Source organism: Pseudonaja textilis, chromosome 2, assembly GCF_049901715.1.
Source record: "Pseudonaja textilis isolate UNSWEBS1 chromosome 2, rPseTex1.2, whole genome shotgun sequence".
In the NCBI taxonomy this organism is placed as follows: domain Eukaryota; kingdom Metazoa; phylum Chordata; class Lepidosauria; order Squamata; family Elapidae; genus Pseudonaja; species Pseudonaja textilis.
In genome coordinates this window covers 95,968,274-95,994,224 of record NC_141991.1, presented here as the reverse complement: position 1 = coordinate 95,994,224, position 25,951 = coordinate 95,968,274, and the positions used below count along the sequence as shown (strand labels likewise).

Below are 25,951 nucleotides of genomic sequence, written 5' to 3'. Positions count from 1 at the left end.
CTATATAACTCCCATTCATCAACAAGACAGAAATGTGGCCTGATTCTGAAATTTCATTGGTAAAAAAAGCAGCCCTTCCCCACAAATATTGTCTATTTTTAAGTCCCCACAAAGGAAATCTTGTGTAATTGTCCTCCAAGCTATTTGAACCCTCCCCCCCCCACAAGAAATATGTAGCCATATGCATCCAAGGTGTCTTGTACTATACAGACAAAACACAGTTTCTCGATATACTGATGAAATTTTATTTTAGGTTTGCCATCTGGACATTGCTGCTATGTAATAAAAAAAAGGAATTCTATTTTTCCTTCCATTGCCTTTATTTGTGGAGAGTGAGGCTGGGAAAGCAGTCAATTTTTACTTTTCCCCTTGAAAGTTGTGCTTCCTTTATAAAGTCACTGCACTCACAGACCTCTGATGGCTTCTCTGAGCAGAACTTTCAGGGTTCTGGGGGATTTGGCCAGCAAATGGCTCCACAGCTGTAAGTTGTCCAGTCTCTTCTTGGGTGCATTTTTTGGCATTGTCCTTGGCTTCCTCATTCAAAGTCCTTTCTTCAAGCATTTCTTTCTGCAAAGGCCTGAGGCCCTGAGGAACATTGGTCTCAGGAAGCCCAAGTGCTGCGTGATCACAAATATTTCCACTGAGTTGACTAGGACCATTACTGCGGATTGCCGGGCCTTCTTTTATCAGCTTCCATTTCTGTATTTCCCAGTCCTGTTGTTCTTTCGGCAACTTCTCCAGTTGTTGTGCTTTCAGGATGCAAGATATGTTGAAAGTCCCTTGCAGAGCCAATATAAGATATCTAAGGAAAGCAAAGAAAAACACAGTTATTTTTGCAATAACAAGCTATCACTCTCACTCATTTTGGAGACGGTAGATGAAATATAGTGTGCATTGTGTTTTTAGTTAGTCATTCATATAAAAGTTCCACTTGCTACAGAGAAGAGTTCCAAAATTCTACACATACAGTATGGATTCCAAAAACACTTTTTGCAAAGTACACACAAAGATACAGAAAGGGAACAAAAGTTAGAATGAAGAAACTCATAATTTTACAAAAGTTAGAGTCATAAAAGATGTGTCACAAAGGTAGTTTCCATCTACCTGCTAAGGTGGTGCCATGGCTAAAGATGCATAGATAACTTGGTATTATCCAAACAAATAAGGCATAACTCACATCAGTTCAGACATACCAAGATAATTTGGGAATACAATCCAGAATGTAGAGTATATCAGTTTGCCTGTTCTTGGGCTAGGGTTTTGTTTGGTGATTATAGACAGCAACAAACTGCCACTCAACAGTGTTAGGCAAGCTGCTATGTTTCAAGAAAAAATGGTTTAGTAGTGCCAGTCTGTGGATCATAGCTCATGATAAGTGTATTTCTCTATAGCTGTCTGATATAAACAGAAATCATGGTTTTCCCTTTCCAGCTATCTTAGTGTGGATGAGACTGCAGGGAAGGGTATGTTAAACTGTTACAGCTTCTACCAAGTCCTCCATCACTCTTCTGTCCTTTCTGCCCTTGATTAGCTCATCTTCACTTCTTTTTGTGGCTCAACTCAAGAGATCTGTGACTTCTGAGGGGTTTTTTTTTTGGTCCCCATTTCTCCCTGCAAGATAGCAAACCAAATGCAACTGATTCCAAAGACACAAATGTGCAGAAGGTTCCTCCTGGTTCTGCAGAAGAAGCTTAATGGCACCCTACATTCTATAAACAACACGAGTGTAACAACTGGAAGGCAACAAATGCAGGGACTCATAGGAAATATTGCCGCAAGTGCAGTGAACAGAATAGCAGTAAATCAGCAGCAATAGCAAGATAAGAAATTGTCAGTCCCCCCAAATGTCTCGGAGAGTCATATATACACGCGGCCTATTCTGTTTTTTGAAATATGGCAGCTTCATAAACTACATTTTGAAGTTGGCTTGTTTCAGACACCATGCATATTATTACCTATACTTTTGTCTGAATTTGGATATCAGTGATTTGTTATGAAAAGAAGAGGAAACTTCTTACAGTTATATCAGGAAAGAAGAAGAAAAAAGTGAACAACTCTGAAGTTTATTTAGACTTGCTCATGTTAATACTAAAAACCAACATTTATAATTACACTTGGATGCATTCATTCAAGTTTCTTTCTGTTATTGCAGCTACTCCTGTGGCACCTCAGTCTGAATATCAATTTTACAATAAACAAAAAACTTACCATTTTACAGAAAATTCATAGGAATGCAATGCTATGGAAACAAGCTAAAATGTTCTTCCCCCAAATCAATGTGTGTTTTGTAGTAAGAGATTAAAGTGGGACTCATGAAAAATAAGGCTTCCAGGGGGAATTATTTTCTTAACCCTTAGACCTTGGCTGTTAAGGTCGATCTTTGTGCTATTTCGAAGGATCTGGAGAAGTCTGAGCTGTGGCACTAGCTTAACATGGAAACATATTTTTATTATTTGAAGCACTCAAGAATTGCCTCTCAAAAGAGAGAGAGAAAAAAGGAAGGCATCACACAACACAACAAAGCCTTTATGTTCTAGCAAGGCATGTCAACTCAATTCCCGCAAACTGTACAGAGAAAGTTATACTGCATTAAAGCATGTGGACTGTCAAGGGTTTTTAAGCTTCCCTTCCATAAAATGACAGCTATACCAAGGAACTGGCTGGCAGATTTTGTGGAGAATGGGGACAAACCCAGACTAATAAGGGTATGTCTGCTGGGACCTTTCTCTGGAAATCAGACTTTACATGGTACCGGATGCCTTACTTACAACATCCAATTAAGGCCTTGCTTAAATAATACAATAAGAGATAAGGTTTTCTGTTTCCTGGGACAACATTTAATCAAATTTTGTAATCTTCCATCTGGTAATCTAGTTATTGAGTGGCACTTCATACAAGAACAAGTAAGAAAAAAAACCATTGGTCAAACCTTGGGAGAAGTGCTACCACTGGCATAATAATGATTGTGAAATAAAAGTTTGGCTCCGAAAATTCCATCTCCATAATCCAGTAGGGATTTGAGGGATGGTTACAAAGGACACAGGTTGCATTGTAGATGGATGAGAAAATGAAGTAGAGCAAAATGCTCCCAGTTATTGCAATTCCATGGAACAGGGTCTGTGAACAGACGAGAAGAAAAGCAATTAGAGCAATAAACCTTTTAGCTGTGATCCCTGTCTAGGAATGTGATGGTGCAGAACATCAGGAGAATGTAAAGAGGAAATGCCATAGTAACAATCTTATTCTGAGGCAGTGCAATTTCTATGGAGACAAAAGGTGTCTGAATGTAAAAAATACAGCAATGAGGAATCTGCATGGAGGGATGTCAAAGATTGAAATTAACTCTGATGGTTTTTGTCAGGTCTTTCTAAGACAAGCGTGGGCCTGGTGGGAAAGAGCAGTATCTTTTCTGTTGCATTTGAGAAACCATGCTTTTTAGTTGACTTTGTGTGGATACTGGCATCAGGACTCCAACATGCACCCCCATTCAAATCATAAGTCTCTAGCCGCATCTCTCAGAGTAAAAAAGATTGATTTATTAGGAGTTGACATGTTGGCATTTCCCGGTTGCTCCATGGGTCTCCCCGGGGATTCCATCAGGGACTTTGGGGCCCTGGCCTGGGCCCAGTCCCACATCCAATCCACTCTTCCCAGTTCACTCAAGGGCTTTCTCCCTTTTGGGGCCTGGGGATGGGGAAACTCAACCTCAGAAGCTTTTGGAACTTTCTTTTCCCACCAGTACTTTTCTGGGTTTCTTTCTTCCCCAGGAGCTGGTGTCTTTGCTTTAGAATTCAAGGAGGGTTGTTCTCCAGCCTTAATTATGCTATTCTATTTGCTTCTGGCTGGAGGCCAAGTCTGTTTCTCTTCCGGATCTCCCAATCTCTGACATAGCTGCCTGAGTTTCTCTCCACACACCCCAGACGTCGGAGAGCGATTGGAGAGGCAGGGACCCAGGACCCCAGTCATTGATTTATTGTGAGAATTGGCTGGCTGTCAGGACTACGACAACTGGTTTCCAAGCCATATTGTACATTTATTACATTTTTGTATACTGTACTTTTGAGTCAGTGTTTCTGGTTTAGTTTCTGTGGTTTACTTGGAAAGAGTGTTTAGAAGTGGCTTTGCTAAGGCTGAGAGGCTCAAGATCATTCAGATGGCTTTGTGCCTAAGACAGGACTAGAACTTTAACTTTCTTTCATTTTCAGCAAAAAAATTATCTGCAATCTTTTCTAACTGCAATGAGCAATAATATTTATAATTAATGAAAGTTTTACTGAAATACATAAATATTTCTGATAGAAATGAGGGAAATGATACTTTTATGTAGAGAAATGTTGAAAAAGTGTGAAATTAAATAGCTATAATTGCCTAGCATTATTTAATTTGCAACATAGAATGTAAGATAATAGAGTTGGAAGGGACAACCCCCTCCTTGAGCAGGAAACCATATACCATTTCAGATGAATGGTTGTTCAATCTCTTGAAAGCCTCCACTGATGGAGTACCCACAACTTCCGAAAGCAAGCTATTCCATTGATTGATTGCTCTCAACTTTAGGAAATTTATCTTTAGTTTTAGGTTGCTTCTCTTCTTGGTTAATTTCCATCTATTGTTTCTTGCCTTGAAGCCTTTTGGTATTTTGGGAAATAGTTTGACCCCCTCATCTTTGTAGGAGCCCTTCAAATATTATAACACTGCTGGGGTCTTATCTAGTGCTACTACTCATTAGACTAAACATATCCAATTCCTGTAACTGTTCTTTATGTGTTTTAGCCTCCAGCCACCTAATCATCTTTGTTTCTCTTCTCTGCAATCTTTCCAGAGTCTCAAAATCTTTATTATATTATGGTGACCAGATCTGGATGCAGTATTCTTACTAAACCTTTAGAAAGCAGTACTAGAACTTCATGTGATCTTGATTCTATCCCTCTATTAATATAGACTATGGTTGCATTGATTTGTGCCCACTGCTGCACACTGTTGGTTGCTGCATACTGTTGGCTGATATTTAAATGATTGTCCACTAGGACTCCAAGATCCCTCTCACAGTTATACTATTTCTGAATTTGTGTATTACACTATCTGAAAATGTTGGCATTTCAGTACTTTTTCGTCACACAATAAATCCTTTGAAATCCAAAGTGGGAGGGATTCATAGCCAGACACCCGAATATAGTATCAAAAAGTGCATGACTGTCACCTTAACAGCTAGGTCATTGTTTCCATTCATCAATCAATCAATCAATCAATCAATCAATCAATCAGCAAGCAAGCAAACTGGGATAATTATTGAAACTATATACATACCCACATCTGAATTTCTAAAGCTTGGTGAAAAAGAATAGTAAGAAGGGCACCAGTGTTGACTACTGTTCCAAAAGCGAAAACATCAGTATCAGAATCCTGATATACCTGGTAAATTAGATAAAATATTGACTTATCAAAATACAAAACAGAAATGCTGAGTTTTATGAATCAGCCTTCTCAAGTCTGATATGCTTCAAATATGAGCTGAAGAGTAACAGGCTGGGAAAGGCTGGTTTAAAGAAATTGGGATACTTTGAAATTTGAACACTTACTAGATAAGGGATGAAGAAGCAAATGAGACTCTGGTAGAAGGCATCCAAGATAGCAAGGAAAAATGTTAGAGGTTTGTAAATCTGTAGCAAATTGGACACAGAAGGAATAGAGAATTTCAGAACATGTACATTTTCTTGATATATAACTTATAACTTGATGGCCACTGGGGAAGCCACCAATCAGTGGTAAATGACAGGATGCATCAGTTTCATTCTCTGACATTGCCTTCACAACCAAAACTAGAGGAGATGTGGTGTGCCTTAAATTGTTTTACTTTAAATTGTTACTGATAATTCTGTTTATTCTTATATCTTTATCCAAATAGAACAGCACTGGGGAGTTACATGGAAGAAGAAGGCATGGAGCTTGGGTTATTGAAGGATGTCTCTATCATAAGAGGTCCAAAGAAGCCTCTCTGGGCAAGAATATCTATTCCCAATGTAATTATTTTTGATTACATTGTGGTATACCTTTTCCACAGAACTCAAGGAACTTCCATGGAGATCTCCCTGCCATTTATCTCCACATCAGCCACCTTGTAATACAGACTGAACTGATAAGGTAAGATGGCCCCAGAATTACCTAATGAGTTTCTATGGCATATCACAACATATTACAGCTTTGATTACTATGATTATGTAACTTTTTCAAGGTAGGGATAAGTCAAGCAGTGGAATATTGTAATATATTTTATCTGGAGACTGGACTTTTGTAACATGTCTCTGCCCTTAAGGGTGATTTATAAACCACACTTAGACTAGGTTACTAGGGTCCTTTTCAGTTAATTTTAGTATAATGGAGTCTGTATTGTCTGCTGTTTGGTTACCAAGCTACTTTCCAAATTTTATTTTGATTGACAAGCATAAAGCCAAGTTATATGAACAATCATTTTTAAATCCAGGGAAGAATATCCTCAAGACCATACTATAGTTTGCTGACATTCTTCATGAAGGATTATGGCTTTTTTAGTGTGGGATAATCTTCTCTGTGAATGTATGTGGGGTTCTTGGTTTGGAGTTTTTTTTGCTATCAGTTAAAAGACACAGATTTTCCCACTTGTTTCCTGGATTTCTATAATTTAGTCATAACTAAATTGTTGAACTAGCACCTTAACTTGTTGACACATTTTATTGCACTTATTGTATCAATTTGTACCTGTGCTTATTTTATGCTTTGGAGATTTTTGATAAAATGAGAATCAATGTATTTAAAAATGGAATGAGTTGCATTTTTTCTCTTAGTGATAGATAAGACTTCATACAATAGCTTAGATCGATGAAAAATGATAAAAGAAAACACTGAACACTCCTCTATAAAAAATTGTTGTCTTCAACCTATTTTTTTCATCCATTCATGGGAAAAATGTTTTTAAAAGGTGCAATGGAATACAGTTGTTTAATGAGGGAATTGCTAAACTGAAAATTGACGACATGCAACAAATCATGAATTTATGCAGCATATGAATCCAACCAACATCTATTTTAGAAAGGATATTTATTTTGCTACACCATGAAACCTGTTATATTATGGGATATTCTTGAAAAAGTTTTACCTCTGAATTTTGTCCACTTTTGTAAAGTGCAGGAATGTTCAATAGGGTTTCTGCAGAAATGTCTTTATCCAGAACTCCAGAAATTAATGGTGGTACAGATGTAAAAAACAAGTTGAAAAATATCATTTGCCAGTAGTCTATCATAGAAGCCCCAGAGAAAGCACAGAAGAACTGGTACCAGAAGAGAAGGTTGACATAGGTCTGGTAAGAAAATATGAAAAATATAAATGTTTTAAATATCTGTAGATACATCATCCAGCCTTTGCTGTCTCTGGGTGTTTGGCCTGTCCTAATACCTAGCCTCTGCAGAGCATGATAAACTCTTAGAATCTGACCAAGGACTCACAGCATTAGTCCAAATAAATTCAATACTATTTGATTTTAATTAGTTTTTTTGATTAAGTTGAGAAACTAAAGTTACATTACAACCAAATTCTTTTTTTAAAGTGCTGGGAGTAAGAGAGTTAAATTAACTATTGGGATAAGGAGAGAAGCACACTTATCTTTTCTCTACTTGTTATTTAGCCATGGTAATTTGCTTTTTGCTTGTGTTTCCTTTCTCAAGTTTTAAAATGTGCCCGAGTTAATTTTTGGAACCCATGATGTGATATAATTAGGAAAACAACAGACAGGCAAAAGAATTGGGAACTGTTTCCTATGTTACTTCCCTACTTTTAAACTATTTCTTTTAAGGCTGCTTTTCATCTAAAAATAAATTTGTCAAATTTAAGCAGGCTAAGGAGGCATGGTGGTACAATGGTTAGAATGAAATATGGCAGACTAACTCTGCCCAGTGCTGGCAGTTCAATTCTTACTTGCTCAAGGTTGACTCAGCCTTCCATCCTTCCGAGGTTGGTAAAATGAGAACCCAGATTGTTGGGGGCAATATGCTAACATTTGTAAAATTGCCCAGAAGTGCAATAAAGCATTATAGAGCAGTATATAAGTCTAAGTGCTATTGCTAAAAGTAGTAAAAGAACCACTGAAATAATCAGAACTTAATTATGACTAAAATATATCTACTTGTTTTTAGTAAATCTACTTTAAGCATCAGTAAGACTAGACTCAGTTCATTATTAGGCCTTAGTAACAAACATTTGCACAAAATATATGGTTAGCCTTGGGTGTATGTAAATGTATTGTAGTCACATACTTAAGATTCACAGTCAGAGCTTGTTTTCATGAATATAAATAGATTTTGTATTTCTTGCAGCTATGTGATTGTCATTCAGAATCAAACATAAGCTTTGTATCCTGTAAAGGTAACATATTCATAAAATGTCACTTCTATTTATTTTATTTTTGTATGAGAAAATGAAATAGTAAAATTAAGTAATTGGCAGAAAAATCCCTCCTATTGTTTTCTACTATTTTCTAGCTGCTTTTGAAGCAAACAATGTTATGGACCTTGGTGGTAATAAGTCAGAAAAACAAAACGTAAACTTTTGATATAATGAAATTCACCAGAAATAGAAAAAGTAGAAAAAGTTCAATCAAAATAATGGGAGCTAAATGCCTATATACATGCAAGTGGATAAATAGGTGCCACTTTGGTGGGAGGCTAACAGTGTACTGTGTGTCTTGGTGTATAATCATGCTTGACAAATGACCAAATGAAGCACCTTCAAAAAACTAGAAAACAGCTATGAGCACTGCCCCTTTGAGTTGGACATGGGAAACCCTTACCTCTTTTATTTATAACAATATAGGGAATCCATCATTCTTTAGTAATGGGAATCATACTTTTTTTCAGCATCAGACCTAATATTAACCCCCCCGCAAGGTTTATTAGTGACAAAGTAAAAATTAAATAACATTAAAAAAAATCTCCATGGTTTTTGACAGTGGGATGGGATATTGGGAAATGAATGACATTTTAAGGTGATTCAACATAGGCATTTCCTAAAAGAAATTTGATTTTCCCTCAGTCCCTATAAAATTGTAATTTTGGACACCTATGTCCACAGTGGGAGTCAAAAGAGGCAAAATGGTACTTGTAGAAATGCAATGGAAACTTATTGCTTTATGTCTCTCTCTCCCTCTCCCTCTCCCTCTCCCTCTCTCTTTCTCTCTCTCTGTGTGTATATATATATACATATATATATGTGTGTGTGTATGTATGTATGTATGTATGTATGTGTCTATGTCTATGTCTATGTCTGTCTGTCTGTCTATCTATCTATCTATCTATCTATCTATCTATCTATCTATCTATCTATCTATCATCTCTATTTCTCTCTCTCCCTGCCCCCTTTTCTCTTATCTACAATTTTGTATACAGAGTACATTGCAATAGCCATATAAAGAAACTCTGGCTTTGATTATGTGCCATGATGTGGCAGTATCTTGTGTAATTATGCTACCATCTTGTGTTCTTTTTACCCCCCCCCCCCCTACTTTGGAGGTGCTAGTGGCTCCAGATCCCAAGAGATGCATGTTAATTGCATGATTGAAATGTCTACTCTGAGAATATAGATGACCAACTGAATTTCCTTCAATATGTCTAAAGCTGACTAGTATGGTCATCTATTGGTAGCATAGCTTTCCCATCACATTAAGTCATTGTCAGCCTATAGATCCAACTGAAATGAATCCATTTATTAATCAATTTATGAATCAATCCATTTAATCAAAATATTCTTTCATTCTTAAATAGTTCAAGATTATGGAAAGTTTCCTTATTATATTTTTTGGAATTTGTAAGCTGTTGGCACACGGCTCCAATCAAATAACTATGAACAATACTTGTCCCAATTGTTACAAGCAATAATGGATGGCATGCATGCAGGATGAAATAAAAAGTTAAGGCACATACCACATTTTTATAGAAAAAGTATAGCACCATCTTTCCCAAGCGAGAATAGCACCAATGTCCATGGACTAGAAGTAACTTCTTCAGGTGTTTAAACTGAGATACTGAAAAATCACTGGCCATGACAGCCTGAAATGGAGAACATATATAAAATGATACAATTTATATTTTCAAGTTTTACTGATCCAACATAAATCAGGACTGCAGGCAAAAGTCAAAATAATGAAAGCCAAGAGTGGGAAATACGTCTCTGGTTTAATGTTAAACTATTCAATGGCAGCTTTTCCAAAGCTGTTGCTTTTTAGATATGTTTAACTATCATTTCTGGAATTCCCAGACAACTGTTGCCAAAGCTAACTGGGAATTCTGAAGTTACACACTAATATCACTGGAAGATAAGTTACAAATGAGTGTGCTAGACTTTCATTATGAAACTGCATCTCTCTCCATTTCCAAGCCCAGTATGACAATTTAATTCATAAGAAAGTGATCTTATGACAGTTAGACTTAAGGTAAGCAATTTTGGGTAGTTAGAGGCTTCACATCACTCTAACATAACGAGGGAAAGAGAGTGGGAATATATCTTTTATTGGATGGAACTACAGTTCTCCCTTTCTCCTTCATTTTTGTGTGAAAGTTTGGGATCCTCTGTTTTTTTAAGCCATGTTGCTTCTTTTAATGCACTACTGTTTGTGCATGTTTCTCTTCTCCAAATGTCCAGTAGCAGAGGAACAGAGAGCAACAAACAAGCACTTATAGAACCCCTTGTAGCTCTGGAGCCACAAATTGCCCATCTAATCTAAAATAATAAGAACAACCTTGGATGAAACAATCCAAAGCACAATACTTCTTGAGGAAAACATCCTCAAGTACTACTTGAAATCCAGTACAATTCCACATCAACTGTACTCCTGCACAGAGAATATGGACTTAGAGGTAGGGGCTGGACAATCCATCTATGGTTTTACTGGATTACAACATAGTTCATAAATGACAACCAACAAGAAAAGTTGGTGTCATCTTATTCTAATTAGGATGCTTCCAGTGATGTTTCTATCAAACAATTAACACCGCTAGGAAGGACGGGGGAAGGGTAGTTTCCAGATGATGCTTCTTATTGTTAATCAACCTTCCTTATTTTTTCTGCTGCACAATGTCTTTGTTCAGAAACATTTGTATGGGAAAAGTTTATATGCCCTAAATGAATAATCAAGGTAAGCATACAAATGATTTGATTCATTATAAAAGCAAATCATTTCACTCTGATTTCTGAAGGATATTGCTTACCTTGTTATAACAGAAAGCAGATGATACTTATGTTCACTTTTTATAAGGAATGCAGTCACCTAAAAATTCTGAATATGTACCTTAGCAATTGTTGCCAAGGGCAAGAGGATATTCTTCAATTATTATGCATACCTGCATACCTTCTTGTCCAGAAATGCCAATTCCAATATCAGCTGCCTGGAGCATACCTACATCATTTGCGCCATCACCTAGAAAAGAATGAAACATATATTTCTCTCAGACTGAGAAGTAGGCTGAACTGATGGTAGGTAAGGCAATAAAAATATTTGTTCAGCATATTTCTCTTTCTGCATTATATTGTTTATGTCAGAGACCAGTTTTGTATCATTAGATATGAAATGAAAATATACTTCTTTTTGTTTGCCTTGAATCTTTGCCATTGCTTGAGCCTAAATTTGAGAAGTATGAACAAGGGGAATAAACTTCTTCCCATTCACCTTGTTCCAAGTCACTGCTGACTTTATTATAAATCATTGACAGTGAAAACTATTTCATTTTCAATTCCTTTATAAGTTTGCTTAGCAACTTTGCCTTTTTCTCAGCAGATACATGCAATTTTTTTTTGGTGATATGTTATGTTTAACTGACATATCAAACACAATACTAAGACCCCATTCTTGCACTTGAACTTAGCCCAAAACCTGGGAAACAGTTGATCCAGATTCACATTTCCAGACTTATCACATTACTTGAATGTGAAATTGGGATTTTCCCCCATTCTACAATTGTTAATTTTGAGTCATATTATTTATTTTAAAGTCTATTCACCTAGTTTGGAGGGATCCCTTTGGACTGCTACACAATCCATAAATAACTTGGACATGAAACCAAATTTAGCACAGTCAGACAGTTTTGCTTCATACCTTGACAATAATAAACATCTAGTTTTCACATTTCAAGCTAAGTAGCAGCAGTGAATGACTGGGTAGCTCATTTTTGTATGTCCCCATTCACCACCTCAGATCACACTGCTAGGAAAATAGTAGATTTGGGAAGGATTCTTTATATTTTTGAAAAAATCAACCCTATTCATTCCAAGGATATCACTGAAATATTCCTTATAGCCCACTGAAGAGAGATAATAGTTAGCTTGTTGATAGATGGATAGTTTGATGGATGGATGGATGGATGGATGATAACCCATTTGGTGCAGTAATTAATTTACCGGACTAGAAACAAGTTGTGAATTGTTGACCCTCCTTAGGTACAAAGCCAGCTGGGTGACCTTGAGCCTCAGCCAAGGATGTGTGTACAGGTTCTTGGAGAAATGTTCAAAGATCCCTGGGAGTATATGCCAATAATGTACATTCTCAGAAGGGTCATTCAAGGAAGAATAGGACATCCTAGAGCAACCGGACACCTATACTGAGCAGCAGTGATGTAGGAGGATTGATCATTTTAATAACAATGACAAAGATAAAAGCACCATGTTATACTGTATGGGAGAAGGCAATAGTAAACTATTCCTAAATTTTATCAAGACCACCAGATGGGTAGACAATATGAAAGGATAGGAAAGGTTGGAGACGGTGTGTTCTGCAGAAAAGATATCTGTATAGTTGTTAAGCACTGACAGTGACTTGATAGCACATGTTGCTTACCTACTGCAAGGGTCAACACTTTCAGCTGATTCCGTACAAGTTTGACCACCATGCTTTTCTGCAAGGGAGTACATCGGCAGCATAGAACTGAGTGGCTATATTTTGTAAGTTGAAGAAACTTATGCTCAAGTTGTCCTTGGAAAATAGTACTCAGAGCTCTTCCATCAACTACTAGTCCAATAACCGGATTTGGAAGTCCTGTGGTTGACCAAGAAAATGGCAGTTTAAAGCCAAAAATGCTCCATATTTTTCGAGGAATTACTTGACCCTTCTGCACCTCTTCCAACATGATATCCAGCAGCGATTCACAAGTTTCCTATGGAAAAAATAGTTGAACAAGTTGTGAAGCTACATGGCACCACAAACAAGAATTCTTCTGTTACTAAACAGAATATGTTAATATAAACTTATATAAACTTGCTTATAATCTTTCATCCTGTTGGACTACCACATAAATTGAAGGGCATAAGTGCTGACTTAGAGAAGTCATTCAACAAGTTACTTGATCAAATATTTAGTAACAATTCAAAATTGGAGAATGTGGTGTATTATCCAAACTAATTTTAACTCCCCCTCATAATGTATAGTTAATTTGTACTTTGCTAATTCTTATATTGTATATTCTCTGTATATTCATGTTTTACAATATACTGTAAGTCTTGAATTTTGGGTTGCAATTTACATTACCCATATGTGTGACCTGAGCTACTAATCTGAGACCATTGACTGGTATGATTGGGATCATAAATAAAGATATCTAGAAGGCACCAGGTTAAAATATGATGCTATATGGTATTTGCTATCATTAGTGTATATTCAAAAGAAATTGCAGTATGTTCACTGCTGATGCATTGAGATAAATACTACTGCATATATAGTCCATGACTAAATGTATTGTTTTATTTCATATTGCAGATGAATTAAATAACCTTCATCATTGCATCACTTGTAACTGAAATATTATCTGGCAAGTAGATTTTATTTCAGAGAAGAATTACTTATTTAGTCCTAAAGTTTAGTATTTCTAAATAAGAATCAATTTCCTTAAATAAGGAACAGATGGCAAGCCTATGATTAAGCATCAAGCAAAACCTCAACAGCATGTGGAGACAAGATCTTTTGCAAACTGCCTAAGGCACATGATGATATTAAAATCTTGAAGTTTGTTGCTAGCATTCACAAGATCTCCCTGGGTTCTGAAGATGGTGAGACAGGGCTGCTTCTAATAGTATGCACGGAATACAATGGTACAGTACACAAGCAGGGATTGACTCATATAATGAGAATTGTCTGCACCTCTCCCCACCACTTCCCACATTTTCAAAATTTACTATGAAGAGGGAACAGATTTCGAATACATGTGGGATGGAAGCTTTCTGGGGAGAACAAATGGTTCTTTCATTCCATAGGAATACACCATTGGATTCAGTTCTTTTTTTCCTTCCACAATTCAATCCTGTTCTGAAAAACTTTTGCACAAAAAATTATTTACCTATCATGGCATATCCTCCCTGCTGGCCTTTAGGACCTACCTTACTTTCGGTATTAATGGTAAAGACAGTGTCTCTTTGGTCTAGAAGTTTGCAAGAATAGGCGATGTTGACAGCTGTTTCCTGCTTATCTCCAGTTAATACCCATGTTTGGATTCCAGCTTCTTTGAAGGCAGCAATGGTATCAGGCACTCCTTCTTGCAACCGGTCTTCTATCCCTGTTGCTCCTTATGAAAAGGAAATAATCAGCGTTATTGATTGCTGCCAAGAGAACGCACACCTCTGGGTATTACTTAATTGATGGAAACCAGAGCATGCCAGGCAGATAAGGCAGGAGACAGGTGGTCCCTCAAGTAACCAGGCTCTAAGCCATTAATTAGGAATAATTAGGAAACAATTGCTATGTGATAAAGTGACTTATATTCTACATTTAACTTTTTTTTATATTTCACAATAATTGCTCTGCAAAAAAATTGTGATCATGAGATTCTTCTTTAGGACTTTAGAAAATAAACCATTTTTTTTATTCCTACAATTGGCTTATGCAAAATGGATTGTATGCCAAGAGTCTGCTCTGTATGCACTATGGGGTTGGGATACATTCATTATACACATAACGTGCACCACTTTTGGAGCAATGAGGCACAAGAAAATTTGGTTTAGCTTTTTATTATCTTCTGGAGGGTGAGCTTAAAAGGTTAAAACTTACACAAGAATAACAGAGAAACTAGTAGAAAGCTGACCTGCTTAACTGAAAACCATTTACTAAACAAGTTTTCTATTGTTTTAACACAAAACTTAGAAAACGTATTCCCTGGCTTGAGATGTTCCAGAATTAATACAACTTGGCTAAATGAACATTGAAAATAATTACTGAAAGAGTAATAACATCTTTTCTACTGGGATCAATATAACGTTATTGGAAATTTTAAGCGTTATATATTGAATACAAACTATTGCATAAAACGTGGATAGCTAAGCTGTGACTGACAGTTGAGGTTTATAGAATTCTGGATTGGTACAAAGAGGCCTTCATAGGGCACAGGCATAGAACACAATGAAGAAAAGTTGTCTACATCAGTGCTCAGAAGATATGACGTATAAGATATATGTGCTGCAGAGGTGGTATTCAGCAGGTTCTGACCAGTTCTGGAGAACCGGTAGCGGAAATTTTGAGTAGTTCAGAGAATTGGCAAATGCCACCTCTGACTGGAGATTTTACAGTATCCTTCCCCTGCCACGCCCACCAAGCCACACCCACAGAACTGGTAGTAAAAAAAATTGAATCCTACCACTGATGTGCTGTAGTATACACCTGAATGATGTCATTTCATGCTTTGGATTTTTGAGGTGCAACTGGCAGATAGATTGGCTACCCTTGACTCAGAACCAGGTAACACTAATTTTAAACCTGTACTGAGATACTAATTTTCATTTCCATAGATACGATGACAGAATGATTCCCAAGCTTAGTTCATGTGTGGCCCAACTTTATTAATATTGGGGATTATGCATTGCAAATTATAACATGGATATGTGCACATATGGTGAAACAAAGCCGTGAGGTCTGGAGAGAAACTAGACCTTAGGCTCCCCAATTTACATCTAAGATAAGTTGATTTATATTAATTTCTATGGAACCCTTTAAACTGTGTGTCTGTATATAAATAAATAAAAGATACTGTGAGTTCTAGCCCAATTTTATGATGAAGCAAGGTGGGTAACCTTAGGCCAGTCACTGTTTCTCAGTCCTAAGAAGGAAGCAACGACAAACTATTTCTGATACCTTGCCAAGATAACTGCAGGGATTAGTCCTGGCAGTTGCCAGGAGTCAAATGTGTGTGTGTGTGTGTGTGTGTGTGTGTGTGTGAGAGAGAGAGAGAGAGAGAGAGAGAGACAATATACTTATCTGTACAATATTATCTGTACAATACACTTATCTGTTTCTGATTCATGTTATTAGATAGTTTATAAATGTATCATAGACAGCAATGGTAATAATCCTTTCTTTACAAATCACACAGGTAAGAATTGTTTTAAATAATGACTCATTTCCAAGTAATTTTAGGGCCAGATATTATTCATTAGTAATTATGACTATCAGGTTAATTAGTCTAGAATGGATAAATACTTCAAGATACCTAATAAGGTGAGTTTACTTTCCAGATGTTGTGCTGCTTCCATTAAAAGTTCATCTTTGTTGTCAATAGCTATTTCTGCCTCATGATGAAAGTTGAGCCATTTTCGAAATTCCTCTTCACTTAAAATCTGTCACAGTGTAAAGTCAACATGTAAGTGAAAATATTAAATGCCTGTTAGGCTGGTAGAAGTCAACATCTCTAATATGATTCAGCTATTAGAACATTTACTGTTACCAACTGCAATTTTAATACATCATCACTAACTATGATGATTATAAAAGTTAGGGTAGTGTTACTTCACAATTACAAGTAGAATCAAGTAGCAATTAATAGTAAGTATTTTGACAACTGAACACAAAGTATGCAGCATTACAAACATGCAGCCAGAAGCAATAGATTTGATGAAGTATTATGTTCTAAAAATTGAGTTAATTTTCAAGCAAATACAACTATGTTTTATTTTAATAAAAATTCTGGGAATACAGGAAAATTCTAGTGAAGGAAAATAAAGCATTTTCAGTAGGAGAAACTGTGATTTAAAAGATGAGCTACAGTTTGTGAATGCCAGTATCTAAGCTGACAGAGAAGAATTTGAAGTTTTATTCTGCCCTCAGAGGCATTTATATGAGATGATGTCCAAGGATTCTCAGTGAAAAAGCATAGGTGAGGTCTTGTACTTTGAATCATGATCAAAGCAAGCCTAAGAACATGCTGCCTGAAATAAAACCCTGGATGTCCTTGCAAAGTCCATGAACAAAAGACTAGAAACAGAATTATTTTAGCATTGATAATGGAATAGACTCCATTAACAGTGTAACAGATTCAATTGAGTCTGAGGAACTCCCACCTCATAAATGGCATCCAAGTTAGGTGATATGGTATAAAGTATTCTTCAAAACTATTGTGAGCCATGATGACGCAGTGGTTAGAAAACAGTATTGCAGGCTACTTCTGCTGATTGCCGGCTGCCAACAATTTAGCAATTCGAGTCTCACTGGCTCAAGGTTGACTCATCCTTCCATCCTTCCAAGGTCGGTAAAATGTGGACCCAGATTGCTGGGGGCAATAAGCTGACTGTATACCGTTTAGAAAGGGCTGAAAAGCACTGTGAAGTGGTATATAAGTCTAAGTGCTATTGCTATTGCTCATTGCTCATGTAATGTCACCTGAGGTTTCATCCTGTTTAATAACAAAGTCAGTCCTAAGGAGCAGGAGCTCTGCCTTTTGGCATTTATATTCCACAGCAATGAGATAGTATCAGTTGAACAAGAAAGCCATAATATGTACAACTGGAATAATAATAAAAAGCCTCAAATCTTAATTACATTACTGCAAATCAAATGTTATTGACAGAGTTTGGTATCACTTTGGTAGATGATATGTACCAAAAACCAAATAGTCTGTTTTGTTTTGCTGGAATGCTAGATGATTTTAATACTAGTGATACTAATATTGCAGCATGGAGTATTTATTATTAAGATGTTCTTCCAGAGTCTCTCTCTGGGATAGATGTGACTTGGAGAACTGATGTATGGTGATACAGGACTACCTAGAAAATTCTGGGAGGTTTGTTCACATTCTTGACATCTGATGCTGCCAAATCCTGATGAGATGTAATTCTGTTATGTCTTTTCCACCTAAATCCAAGAAGGCTATTTAATACCTACTACTGTCAATAAAGGATTACATGAGGGAACAACAAACAGAAGCTTAATCCAAATAAGTTGGAAATGTTCCTGTCTAAAACAGATTGGGGATCAGGGATTCCATCTGTGTTGGAAGGAACTGTGATTCTTTTTACTCACAATTTGACCGTGAGTGCATTTGCACTGCTATAGCTAGTACGCCAACTGCATCCATTCCTGGAGATGTTAGATGATGATCCATGCCTTCATTATATCATATAGGACCAGCCATTAACACAATCACAACAAACTAACCTTTGAAAGTGATTCAGAAACTTTGATTGGCATAAAATGCTGCAGGCAAGCAATTGACCTTCAGTTTTAGTGGGCACATCTCCCTTACTGCAAGAGCATTATTGATTTCCAAGCTGTTTCTGGCCACAGTTCAAACTGCTAGTTATCCCCTATAAAGCTTTCCACAATGTGGGATTAGGCTGTTTGAAAGAAGAAAAAAACCTCTCCCATATGACCTTACTCAGACTTTAAGATCCTCTGGGGAAGTTCTTTCTGTTCTGTTATTGTCAGAAGGAGGAATGCAAAAGGTATCTCTTCCAAAAATTCTGGCATACCCAGCTTTGTCCCTTCTTTAACATCTTTCCACTGTCAGACTAAAATAGTTTTATTAATATAGATGTTTGATTTTCCACCTGTTCTAAGAGTAAATGGTGCTGCATGTTTTTCCTTCTAGAAAAAACATTTCTTTTGGCATTATTTTGCATTCCACCTTGTGCATTCTGTAAAGAGGCAAGATGGATTTGGAGTTAAAGGCAGGCGAGTTTTGCCAATCAGCTGATGCATATCTTCAGGTCACGACACTAGGCTTTTTGCTGTTTCTTTCTCCTATCAGGTAAGGGTTCCAAAATGAAAGTATTTGTTTTCCTAATATTTCAAGCTAATATTTCAAGCTAATATTTCAAGCTAACACACAGTGCTACTGAGAACAATAACTTCCAAGCACATTTCCCATTTTTCTGATCATCAGCCAAAGACTATAATTCACATATCATTTTTTCTGGAGCAGCCCAGAAATGTTTATGCAGACTTTGATGCTTCTTCTAAAATAAAGTAGGAAAAAAAAACCCTGCAGGTTGTAGTTTACACTATGATTAACCAGCCTAGCCTGAGCACCAAATATTTCAAGAAACAACAGAGCAGTTCTATTTGATTGCAAATGTTTCTAATATTCAAACATTAGTAATAGGAAGAACAGATGTCAAAAGACTGGATTAGAGTATTGCTTTCCTTTAGCTTCATTTAAAGATGATTCAGGTGAGGGGGCAGTAAGAACAGTAGGAAATTAATCTAGGTAACAAAGCATTTGCCATCTGGAACTGGCTTGAAGTGTCAAAACAAGCCATTTTACTGAAGTGGTTGTCATTATTATTGCTATTATTACCATTAAAAAAAGGAATTACCTTCTTTGCTATGCATAGAGTTCTCAGACCGTCACGTGCATACCAATCTAAATGTTTTTGTGTTTGTGTTCTCACTCTTCGTATCCTTTTTTCCATGGCCACACTAGCTGTGAAACACAAAGGAAATCTGCTGATTCTCATCAGAGATTTATTAAATACTTAAGTACCTTCTTAAGTATCCTTCCGCAGCACAAAAGTGAGACTATTTTTTGAGGCACAAAAATGCCTGTGGTCATTTTTCTTTCTTTCCTGTCAAGATTTAAACTTTACCCACATGTGATGCTTGATTCTACTTCATACATACACAGAAGCAACCTGCTCCTTATCTAACATCTAACCGGGGCAAACTGAAGGCTTTTAAGATGTTGCTGAAGCATTTTTCACCATTGAGCTTTTTAGCTAGGGCTGCTGAAGTAGTAGCCACAAAGCTCTCCAGGTTCCTTACCCTTGCCCTATAATCTGGTTACTATTATTAAGAGCTTACTGTTAATTGCCAGTTTATACAACTTCTCCTTTTAGAGAATCACTATGCTAGTTTCTTACCATTTTAATGCAGTGCTCATAAAAACAAATTAACATAGCCTTTCTTAATTGGTTTGTTCAATACCCTTTCTAATTATGTAAATCATCATTCTTGCTCTCATTTTCACTACTAAGGTTTCTGTGTGTTGTTTCTGCTGCAAACTGAAATCTGTAAATCTTGAAGATATTGCCCAACAATCCAAGCTATGCCTTCCTCCTAGTTCATTAGTTCTTTACCTTTGGTAGGGTCTTCCAATACATCCATTATGGCGGAGTCTGCCCCTTTGGTATAGACTATGATTTCTTTGGTGAGGGGATGCCTCACTACCACCGACATCCTCTTCCTGCTGGAATCAAATCCCAAGGTGAACAAGAGATCAAAGGTTAGAAGAGTTCCTTCCGGCAGCCTTACAGTCACTTGCTCAGGAGTTCTGGAGACTAATGTAAACTGGTAGGCATGGGCCGCGTGGACTAGAGCTGCTTCATCTGGGCTTTCCGCCTCATAACAAAATTCTCCTTGCAAAGGCCCATGGTCTCTTCCTGCAAAGCTCCTCTCATTTGGAGAGGGATCTGAAACCCCACAGAGGTCGTTCTCACTGAAGGACTCCCTTCCAAGACTCTCATCATCTGTTAAGCTAGAACAGCTTTGAGTAGGACATTCATCTTTCATTTTTGATTCTGCATAGGCAGTGCTGCTCTCTGTGTTAATACTCTCTCCTAAGTCTGAACTCGATTGAACCGATGTCTGGCTGAGGCTTGCCAACTTCATCCACTGGAACAGCTGGTGAATTTTCTCCAGGGAGAGTCCTGACTGCTTCATCAGTGATGGAGTCGTAACCTTAAGAGAAAAGGGGGAATTGGGATTAATTAAAACAAACATTCTGCAGCAGAGCTAATATGAAATTGGACCATTCCACATTAACAGAGGAAACATGGAAAAGGTGCCAAGTAATGCCGTTACTCAAACCGAGGGGCTCATTAATTGGACATCTCGATTAGAGGGATTTTTGTTGGCTTCCTTATGTAGATAAAAACCAAAGGCTTACATGAACAGTTTAGGAGTTGAGATACTTATAAACCCATTACAGAATGTTTCCTAGGATATATAGCACCCTTTAAAATGATTGAGACAGAATGGATGCGACTGAAATTTCTGGGTACTCCTGCATGTTTTAACCTCTGTAAATGGTTTAAGGTGAAAAGTGAGTGACTTAAGCCTCAGAAATATCCCCAACTTTCAAATGATTGTGCTTTTTTCCTGATCTATAGTAGTTAAGTGATTAAAAGTTTTCCTTAATCATCTGCTTGGTTTATTTACAATACTAAGTGCAAGTCTTGTCTTGCTTGCTATGATGTGGCAACAACATTATTGTGTCCTTTGTGGATCTTAGTTCGGACAAGAAATCAGACTGTGGTTCCAGGCTGAAAAATGGCCTACTCATGTTCTGCATGAGGATGATGTCTTTTCTTATTGTGTTAGAAAGGCAGATTTTTTTTAAAAAAAATGACGCTCCTATTCACTGTAAATGGCAGAATTAATTAAAGATAAGAGATGTATGAGTCAACCCATTTTACTGCATTTCAGCTTCACATTGTTCATTTGTGTATTCTACCCAGTTTCTATATAAATTTATGGAGAAGATTATTTAAAAAAAAACTCTGCAAGGAAAAGTGGGTATATAAAATATGATTAAGTCAACCAAACAACATTCCCAGCCTTATCTTATCCATGGGTAGCATCTTGCTAATATTATGGAGTTTCTCTATGATGTTCTAAAATTCTTTTTATTGGATTACACTGAGTTAAAAGCAGGTAGGGAGGTGGAGGAAGAAAGCTGAGCATTATATTTCTTTGCTCAACCACAAGGATTTTTATGAGTGCATAAAATAATAGTTCTGCAAAAGAAGTAAGTTTCAAGATGGATATATAGAAAAATTGCAATAAGAAAATGAAGGAATTGTTTTAGAAAAAATTAAAGACAAATTGGAAACATTTCAAATGGAGGGCTCAGATGAGAGTGCACTAAACCTTCAGCAGGTACAATAAGAAACTGAAAGGGATGATACCAAACTAGGAGCTACACATATTGATTCTTCTAAATTTGGGGGTTGATTATGGATTATAAATGCTTAATGTGAAATGTAAACAGAGCAAATATTTCTCAAAAGAGAAAAAATCACTTGAAAATCAAGATATACTTTCCCCATAAGCCACACATGGAAAAAAATTATAAAACTTGTGTGAAGAATTTATTTCAGCAGAAACTAAAAAAAGGAAACAGATATAACATTTGTATATAACATGTTAGTTATTTATTTATATTTCATATTTCTCAACTGTCCATCTTCCTCAGCGAGAAGCTCTAAATCACATGGCTAAATCCTCAGCTGAAACCAGAACTTGTATTGACTGAAGACCATAATAGATTTATTTGGGGTGAAAGTTATTTGTAAGGGTTTAAGGGGAACTTATGCACAACATGAGGATAAAGTTGTGTGCTATAATTATGGAGAGTGTAATAAAATTTATTTTGATTTTTTAAAAACTTCTAATAAAATTTAAAACTTACAATATGCCTTAAATATTAATCAGGTCAATTAATAAATTAATATTTCTGTTTTAACCAAGAAATACAATATATCCTAAGGTTATTATTCAGTTTAGCTAAATATATTAGTTTCCCTTTAAAAACAGAGTTTCTCCAGTGGTAAAGGATTTCTTTTTTTCACAGAAGATCTTCATTAACATTGGCTGTTTTTTCTCAGAGAAAGTTTGCCAGAAACTTTTAATTGGCATGTTTGAACTGATAAACACAGGTAGCTTAAATGTATTATTTAAAATAAATGTATTTCTCTGAATTTATTCTTCATAATGTAGTAGAGAAAAAATACTAAGGCTTTGGGAGGCCTTTTTTGAAGAACCTTTTAGAGAATCTGTGAGTTCATTAGTAAACATGAGAATATAAATCATAAAAAAATAATGACAGAAATTGATGCTTTTTAAAATGTAAGTTTAATTAGTTTCACCTTTTTTTCTCTCTTAAAACTGGATGTTTTTCATTTCCGCAAATGGATGTACTTTGGATATGAGCCAGATTTTTTGATATTCTCATTTTTTTTCAAAGATTTAGAATTAGTTAATTCATCTCAAAAGATGTTTCTTTTGTTATAGATTTCAACATTATGTTCTGTTGAATATCAATCTTCTCTTTTCTCAATTGTGGAATTTTTTTTAACATGAATAAAATTGTATAAGGTATTTATATGTTATTATTTTGTATTATCCTTGATAAAGGAATTGCTTGAAATTTGTTCCGGTATGGTGAATTACCTTTTTTTACTTGCCCTTTCTCTCCCCTTTTGGTGGGATATGGATTAAATGCATTTACACAAAAATATAGAGAATTCTGGATGTTAACTATTTATTTTTTTATTTATTTGATTTGTCAGTCTCTTACAAGGTAATACATATAAGTATAAACATGAGTAAGAATACAGGAAATAGGTACGAATAAATGGGGACAATAGGACAGGGACAGGAGGCACGATGGTGCATTTATGCATGTCCCTTACAGACCTCTTAGGAATGGGGTGAGGTCAATAGTGGTTAGTTTGAAGGTAAAGGAGTGGGGGTTAGAGGATGTAATAACAGAGTCAGGTAGTGCATTCCAGGCATTGACTATTCTGTTGCTGTAGTCATATGAAATCATATGAATATGTATGAAGTCATATGAAATCAGTAACTAGGATTACTGAAGGCCAAAAGTAAGGAAACATTCTCCCTTGTCATAAAGTAAGATTTCTTTCTAGCCTGCTTGAGAGCGGTTGCCATATGCCTTCAACTATTACACTCAATAAATTAATAGAACATTCTTTCTCTACTAGCAAGACAGTCAGAGTGAAAGATTACCCTTTGCCTTGGTTCAGTTGCTGTAGAGACCACTACCGTGTTGCAGAGGGTCAAAGCAAGAAAAAAATCTGTGATGGAAGACGTGGCTTCTCCAGTGGTAAAGGATTTCAAAGATTCTGGTGGGCATGAGAGGTTCTTCATTTTCATCAGCAGCCTGTTGTCAGGGGTCACATCTTTCTCCTGAAATGCATATTATTCAGTTTTAAAAAAAAAACATTTGCAGGATTAGGACTGTGTGAAAAATAAGATCTTATGCTGGGTGTTGTAAAGTTTTCAAGGATACTGTGTTTGAACAGAACAGAATGATACCGATCCAAATACAAAGGCAACAGAGCAACTTATTTCTGTATATAACACACATGCAGTATAGCCTTTGTCCAATATCACAGTTCATGTGTCAGTTTCAACAGGGCTCCATAGGTTTCCATTCTTCTGAGGTTGTTAAAATGAGGACCCAGATTGTTGGGGGCAATATGCTGACTCTGTAAACCACTTAGAGAGGGCTCCAAAGTCTTATTGCTATTGCTGTCACATGTGGCCCTCTAATTTTCTTAAGATTGTGCTCCTAAGTTCAGTGGTGAACTGACTGAACTGTGATTCTTTAACTTTTCTTTGCTTTTGGGGGTACATGAAAGGAAATAGATGTCCAAAACTTCAGACAGAATTAGCTTATTATCAATAACTGCCAAATTTCCTAAAATGTGAAAAACATACATTTCATTTTCATTTATTTTATTTGTCAAGCAAGTATTAGAACAGGTATAAGTATAAGCATGGTTATGAATACATGAAATGGATATGAATAAAAAAGAAACAATAGGACAGGGACGGTAGGCACTTATGCACAGTCCCTACAGACCTCTTAGGAAAGGGGTGAGGTCAATAGTAGACAATTTAAGGTTAAAGTTTTGGGAGTTTGGGGAAGAAACCACAGAGTTAGGTAGAGTATTCCAGACATTGATCATTCTGTTGCTAAAGTTGTATTTCCTGCAATCAAGTTTGGTGCGGTTTACCTTGAGTTTGTATTATGTGCTCTTGTATTGTTGTGGTTGAAGCTGAAGTATTCATTGACAGGTAGGACATTGCAGTAGATAATTTTATGTACTATACTTAGATCAGACCTAAGATGGAATAATTCAAGGTTTTCTAGATCTAGAATTTCAAGTCTGGTGGCATAAGGTATTCTACAACGAGTAGAGGAGTGGAGAACTGTTCTTGTGAAATCATTTCTGGACTTTCTCAACTGTGCTAATATCAGATACGTAATGTGGGTTCCAGACTGATGAGCTGTATTCAAGTATTGGTCTCGCAAATGTTTTGTATGCTCTAGTTAGTAGTGTGATATTACCAGAGAAAAAGCTATGCAGGATTAGGTTAACAACTCTTAATGCCTTTTTGGTTATGTAGTTACAGTGGGCTCTAGCACTTAGATCATTAGAGATGAGTATTCCAAGATCCTTTACAGAGCTTGGATCATCAACAAGATCTTAACTATTCGGCTTGTATTTTATTTTCTGATTTTTTTGCCAATATGTAAGACAGAGCATTTGTTTGTTGAGATTTGAAGTTGCCATTTGTTTGACCATTCTAACACATACTTGAGGTACAGTCAAAGTACTGCTCCAGCCTCCTTCGGGAAAGACATCAGGTCTTGCTATGCCTGTCTCTGCCCAAGAAATGGTTCTTCCAAAGTATGATCTACTGTTAAAAATTATTACCCGCATCTGTATTATAGGTCAACATCTAGAAGAGAATATTTATAGCTCAGGGTTGAACTGTGGGGTCCTTGGTGCTCTCTGAGCAAGGTTGTTTTCTTGCAAACGTTTCATTACCAACTTGATGATGTTACCTAGTTTGAAAATAACACATCTGCAAGAAAAAAAAAACAAGCCCAGAGAGCACCAAGGAATCCATAGTTCAGCTTCTTTGCATCTT

The 25,951-nt window shown here is 36.4% G+C and overlaps 1 protein-coding gene across 3 annotated transcripts in view; it reads right to left on the bottom strand.

The window, feature by feature from the left end:
* Positions 1-228: 228 nt before the first annotated feature.
* Positions 229-25,951, bottom strand: part of ATP10B (ATPase phospholipid transporting 10B (putative)) — a 143,177-nt gene continuing 117,454 nt past the window's right edge. For 2 of the 3 annotated variants that reach the window (XM_026696155.2, XM_087924581.1), the window contains 13 exons: positions 24,017-24,196; positions 20,344-20,944; positions 19,585-19,691; positions 16,485-16,611; positions 14,386-14,570; positions 12,854-13,169; positions 11,364-11,440; positions 9,948-10,073; positions 7,133-7,333; positions 5,580-5,660; positions 5,308-5,412; positions 2,930-3,117; positions 229-802 (listed from right to left, as the gene is read on the bottom strand). In XM_026696155.2, coding sequence (XP_026551940.1) covers positions 388-802; positions 2,930-3,117; positions 5,308-5,412; positions 5,580-5,660; positions 7,133-7,333; positions 9,948-10,073; positions 11,364-11,440; positions 12,854-13,169; positions 14,386-14,570; positions 16,485-16,611; positions 19,585-19,691; positions 20,344-20,944; positions 24,017-24,196 — 2,709 coding nt within the window. In that variant the 3' untranslated portion in view covers positions 229-387. The remainder of the gene's footprint in view (positions 803-2,929; positions 3,118-5,307; positions 5,413-5,579; positions 5,661-7,132; positions 7,334-9,947; positions 10,074-11,363; positions 11,441-12,853; positions 13,170-14,385; positions 14,571-16,484; positions 16,612-19,584; positions 19,692-20,343; positions 20,945-24,016; positions 24,197-25,951) is intronic. The other variant, XM_087924582.1, reaches the window with a different exon arrangement.